This window comes from Papaver somniferum, unplaced genomic scaffold, assembly GCF_003573695.1.
Source record: "Papaver somniferum cultivar HN1 unplaced genomic scaffold, ASM357369v1 unplaced-scaffold_137, whole genome shotgun sequence".
In the NCBI taxonomy this organism is placed as follows: Eukaryota; Viridiplantae; Streptophyta; class Magnoliopsida; order Ranunculales; family Papaveraceae; genus Papaver; species Papaver somniferum.
In genome coordinates this window covers 18,814,631-18,820,654 of record NW_020622934.1, presented here as the reverse complement: position 1 = coordinate 18,820,654, position 6,024 = coordinate 18,814,631, and the positions used below count along the sequence as shown (strand labels likewise).

Below are 6,024 nucleotides of genomic sequence, written 5' to 3'. Positions count from 1 at the left end.
TTAGGATGATTTACACATATAGTAAATATAGGATCCCACGACTAATAAATCATCTCCAATGGTATAGAGGTTTGACCCTTAGAAACCCTTATGTGATGAGATCTTAACCGTTCAATTGTATATTATTTAATTACTAAAACTAATAAAATATGACATGGAAGTCATTCCGGAGATCAAGATAAGGATTTCTTCAAAACCTTCAAAATTAGTATTTCATCCCTCCTGTTTTGTAGGACCTACTACTGTTAGAGATGCATTGAGTTAAAATGAAGGTCTAAATCCTATATGTCACTAAAAAATAAATCTTCCACCTTCTACTAGAGATGTTCTTAAAGGTGGAGACTTTATCCTCACATTCACTTGATTATTTGTCTGACACATCACAATGCACTCTCTAACACGACACAACACATCACAATAAGCCTTGATTTCTTACACATTACAACACGGCAAACAACATTCTAAACAAATGATTTTGTGGTCCGAGACGGGCTGGACTGACATGTTTTACACCTTTATATTATGGATTGGTTGGTAAATGGCTCTTACGGATATTTCCATTGGCTTCATTATTTATATGTGTTCAAGGTGGTCTATAATAACAAGTAAAATATGAAAAATGAGGAATTTAACCAGTAAAATATATCTTACTAGATTTCCACTTACCTTAATAAAATACCAACAAAATCATCCTTCATAAACGAAATAGAGGAATTTATAAAAAGGTTAGCGGTCGGACGATATTTATTTAACGATATAATCTAATACGATCTCGATGGTGTTTTTATAAACGGAGTGAACGAGCACGATAATTCGATGGACCAAAAGAGGCAAGAGTGTATAATAAATAAAAGCATGATGTTAAGAAGATCAGTTTTCGAAAAAAATCCGGAGCGATATAACTTTTAATCAATCTTTGAATTTTAAATAGGTATTGTTGGCGTTTGGAAAATGTCTTGTTGGTTTTTTATCAGTTTACTAAAAAAAATTGTCAGTTTCTAAGGCGTCAAACTTCTTGAGTTTTCATTAGTTTAATTTATTTGTAATGAACTTAAATTTAAAACATGATCCAATATTTCTTTTACAAGAAAGACATCCGTGTATCGCACGGGTGAAAAACTAGTTCACATAAAAAGAGAAATTCTTTCTCTTGTTTTTTCCATCATCTTTTCTCGATAGTTCGAAAAACTCAGTGAGAAAAACCAAAGGGTTCGTAACCTTCAACATTTTCAAGCTAATCATCTTGAGTGTTTTTGGTACTGTTGAATTCGTGAGAATTTTTTATTCGACGGGTCATCATTAGTTTCTCATCTCTTCCCTGCTCCGGAGCTGCACCATTGACGACAGTTCACAAAATCGGTAAGTTTTTCATCCCGTTTTTGTGAGTTTTTTAATTGAAAATGTTTAGGAAGAGAACCCATCATGGAGAAAGTTCGAACACTAGTAATAATGATGAACCATACTTCGGTCCAAGTTTGTAAACCCTATTCACTAGCAAGGATGCTCGTAACCTATATAGAGAATAAATACTGTACCGGAACAATGGTAATAGAAATAATCTATGATGCCTCAAATCTTAGGGTTCGTGATCTACCTGAGTTTATGAACCTACGTAAATGGGTTCTAACTCACCGACCTATGGGAACTGCTGATATCGAAAGGACAGTGTAATTCTATGCTAACTTACATGAGGCTAATACTGAAAACTGCACTTTTAAAACTATAGTTAGTAATACAAATTTTGTGGTGAATCGAGGAGCAATTACTGAACTTCTAGCATTGTCACATATTGGTAATTTTCAAGTTCTTTAGCCGGAAAATTTGAGACCTACCCAAAATGAGATTGCTAATCTGTTAACTGGCAAGACTGCATCTTTGAAGAACGGGAAAATCAATATCAATGATACTGGACTGTTTTTAAAGGCATCTGGGAAGTTGGTTGTGGAAATTTGATGCCTAACACCATCGACAAGTTAGGGTGGACCAAGTCTGTTGCAGAAATGGATAACACAGTTCGGTTACATTGTTTTTTTTTTGTTTTTGAATTATGGATAGAGTTCGGCTACTAACTAGTTTTAGAATTTTTTGCGAACTAACCGAACACAATATATTGGTTTTAAATGAGGAGTTCGGTTAAAACTATTTTTTGCGAAGTCGGTTACAAAAAAATAAATTCGTGATAACCGAAATGTTCTTCGTGTTCTTGGTTTCAGAATGTTCGGTTACAAAACTAGTTTTTTTTAAAGTTATTCTTAACCGAACATGCCACTTTAACTTCTATTTAAACCATATTTTGATGATTTCTACTCAATTTACCCTATCAAAAAATGAATTAAAAACGATTGATGGGTTTTTCAATTGAACGAGGAACGTCAAGGAAAGAGAGAAGAAGAGAATATTTTTTTTTTCAAAACTAAAAGTTTCGATTCCCCTCCAAATTTTGTTTTTGATTTTGGTTAATAGATTCATTTAGATTAGATGTATATGATTAGATTTATATAGTTATTAGGTTAATTTTAATTTAAATTAAAATAAAGGATAAATGTGTATTTACCTAACTTTAGGACACCCCTTATAAGTATAGGGAGGTTGGCCTAATAAGACCATAGTCCCAAAAAAAACCATGGTCCCTAAGAAATCGTTCAAAGGAAAGGGAGGGATAAAAACTACTAGGCCCATATCACAACAACAGTTTCCACAATTCTGATAACACCGATGGGAGAGCAGAACCAACTTGCTTCTCTTTAAGTATCTTGGTCATTGATCCAGATCGCCTGTTACACCAATACTTGTGTTGCATGTCCTGTGTTAAGACGTTATACCAGGTACGGACGGCAATGACACCATACTTGTAGATAAAAGGTAAAGGTTTTTTCAAATTGCTGTACTGGTCTCTCTAGGAAGCGTATTGATATCAGACACCCATACTGGTATCTGTGCAGTCCAGCCAACAGTAATTAATATGTACTGCTTCACTTGAGTCATTTCCACTACTTGAACCCGCAAGGAAAAACCAAAAATACTCCAAAATGGAACACAGACACAGAAAGAATCACCAACCAACTAAAGTCTGGAAGTTTACAAAACAATTCGTAATTATGCCCCTACAACACCATGCTAATTACGCTATAAGTGTTTCGTTTTGATATTATGGCTGCCCTTGTCGTCTGCAGAGATACCATCCGCTGCCCCTCCAGTTTTTATAACCAAGCCTGGGGGAGATTTTCATCGGTAGTATATCGCAGTATCCCGGCATTATCCATTTGTAGGCTATAAAAATGAAACTTTTAATTTGTTTTAAGGGTTAGGTTTCTAAATATTTGGAAAATAGCTGCCCTAACTGTTGTTGTTCTTGAGAATTGTTCCATTTGCACTTGTAATCTCCTCCGGATCATAGTGAAACCCTCGTGGATGTTGTTCAATCCATTTTTCACGAGGAAAGGTATGTACCGAAATTGGGTTTAATTTCAAAAACCCAATGTTCATCTTTACAGTACTCTTATGAGAGCTTTTGCTCATAACTCCCAATATACATACTCCGTTCTATCGAAAGCTTGTTCTCATTGGCTTCTTCTTCGTCAAGTTCAAATGATTCATACCCATATTGAGAAATTTGGTTCTTCTTCTGATATTTTTGTACCCAACTCTCCAATTGATAAACTTGGAATTGTCCCTGTTAAGAATTTTGTATGATTGCATAAAGAGAGCTGGGTAGCGACCTGATGATGCTACTTTGATTAGTATTAGTATATTAGCTGCTTGTGCTGAATCTGGGTTGTGCAGTTTTAGTTAGGTTCTAATGGTAGATTTGGTTGGAGTACTAAATTTTTTTCAATGTATACGAGACTTTCAAGTGATCTAATCCTTGGAATCTTTACTTGTAGGTTTGATAAGATATCGTACATAATCAACTCATTTGACACATAAATTTTAAGGTAATTTCACCATAACCATGTCTCTTCACTGTTTTAAGTTTCATTTGTTGCAAATAGTAATCTAAATAACATATACCATAAAATGCTTTATTAGAACATATACACCTCTGTGATGAAAGTATCTATGGTCCTATGGATTCTTGGAAGTCAATTATTTTTCTAGGAAACTTGGAAATATGCCCCAAAATCCAGAGTCATCTTGGGGATATGCCCCGAAATTCCAGTTTTCGGTAATATGCCCCAATCCAGGCATATCCCCAAGATGACACTGGATTTTGAGGCATATTCCCAATTTTCCCATTTTTCTATCTAACCATTTGAATGAGACCCTGAATACTACTCGAATGAGACCTAAAAAACTGATTCTAGGAACCTTCTATATGGTTGGTTGATTTCTACGAGTATTTAACATTACTTTGAGTTTTCATCTTAGTTAAGTTTCAATGTACTAATTTTTAAATTTCTCTGTATTATATGAGATTTTTTGAAGACTTTTAAAAGTGTTTCTCCGTACTAACCTTTGATTTCTTCACTTGATAGGTTAAAGAATAATTTATCAACTCATTTGAAACAGAAATTTCACTGTAAGAGGTGATTTCAGCTTTTGGTTTTTAATGTTTGTTTTTGTTCTATAGCAAGTTATTTGGTTTAGTTCGGGAACTGGTGTTTTGCAAGCATATGCATTGCAGTGCTATAGTTTTCTTAGATGAATGCATGTTAAGATGTTGTTTCTCTGTAGGGAAACTTCTAAATTGTCACCATCTTTTTTTAATGTAGTGAAAAATGAGGTTGTCGATGCTTATTAAGGCCAGGAGTATGCTCACAATGTCAGCTGAAAATTATAAGTGGGTGGCACCTCCAAGAGACTTCTTGAAATCTAACTCAAGTGGTTCAGTGAAGAACCAGGTTGGTACTTCTGCCTATTTAATTAGGGACCATGATTCCGAGTGGGTAGTCGCTGAATTTAACCCAAATCCTAGCAAGACTAATAGCAGAGCAAGTGAAATGACTGGTATGGCAAATTCTCTTAGAAAGTTCATTGAGCTGAAAAACATTAATAGTCCGTTACGAAAGAAACTCGGGGATAAACAATGTGCTTCAATTGATAGAGTTAAGGGGGTTATAATTGAGAGTGACAACATAGCAGTTGTGGAAAGCATCAATGGCAATTTTAATTTTACATCAGACCTTGAAAACAAGGCGTTCAAATTAAGGGAGTTGGTCAAGAAAGTAAAGGAACTGTATGGCACCTGCATTGTTAGACAAATCAAGAGTGAGGTTAACGGAGTCGCACAAATATTGTCCCGAATGGCATTGAACAGAGACAGGACCACATTGGCCAAAATGGGGTTGGACAGGGACAAGACGTTTATCAACATAGGAGAACTTCAAAAGGATTTCCAACAACCTGTCGCGGAAAGAATGGAGTTGGATAAGGAGGGGTTTGAATATCCTCCCGGGACGAAAGCGAAGACAAAAGTGATGAAGTGGTGATACCATCAGCAACAATGGCGAAGAGCACTCATTTAATAGGAAGTAGTCTTTGAGTTTTATCAGCCATCAAAGGCTGTATCCAGTTTATCAATTCTTCTTCTTCTTCGTTTCAGAAGCCGGATTATGCTTCTGGATGCTAATTTGACTTATACAAATAGAACAATGGATGCTATTATTACAAATTTTTAGAAGAGAGATACTATGTTTTCCTCTTACTTTGTCATGATAAGAACTAGATAGTACTTATCTTGTTTCGATGATGACTGGAAAACAGAAAATGAAGAAAAATAAATAAATATTTATTTGGCTTTTTTTTGGGAGTCTTTTTTTGCCATGACACAGACGTGATGGTCTGAATCATGAGCGTTCTGCAGGTGTTGAAGCATTAAAACTTTGGAACATACTGTGGATATCTAAGAGAGAATTGGTAGCCCAAGGCTAGTTACCTGAATGTGTATAATCGGAAGTGTGCAAGTTATAGAGATGGAGGTTTCCCTGGGAATCCCAGAGACATATATATATATTGCGCCTGAATTAACTGCCACTAACTGAAATCCCCTTGATTCAATTGCTGACTTCGCGATATAACTAGGAA

General features: G+C 35.3%; 1 protein-coding gene across 5 annotated transcripts; it reads left to right on the top strand.

Moving 5' to 3' along the window:
• Nucleotides 1-1,166: 1,166 nt before the first annotated feature.
• Nucleotides 1,167-5,709, top strand: LOC113334519. Of its 5 annotated transcripts, none has more exons than XM_026580754.1 (4): nt 1,167-1,359; nt 3,885-3,935; nt 4,476-4,519; nt 4,713-5,709. In XM_026580754.1, exon 4 carries the CDS (start codon nt 4,719-4,721, stop codon nt 5,427-5,429), a length of 711 nt encoding a protein of 236 aa, XP_026436539.1. In that variant the 5' UTR covers nt 1,167-1,359; nt 3,885-3,935; nt 4,476-4,519; nt 4,713-4,718; the 3' UTR covers nt 5,430-5,709. The 5 variants fall into 5 exon arrangements, with proteins under 5 accessions (XP_026436539.1, XP_026436538.1, XP_026436542.1 ...); XM_026580753.1 differs by having other exon boundaries at nt 1,174-1,359; nt 4,476-4,526; nt 4,713-5,708; XM_026580757.1 differs by lacking the exon at nt 3,885-3,935 and having other exon boundaries at nt 1,174-1,359.
• The last annotated feature ends 315 nt before the right edge of the window (nt 5,710-6,024 follow it).

Bases quoted from the DNA above. Each gene is read 5' to 3' on its own strand.
- LOC113334519 (XM_026580754.1), top strand. From the start codon at position 4,719: ATGAGGTTGTCGATGCTTATTAAGGCCAGGAGTATGCTCACAATGTCA.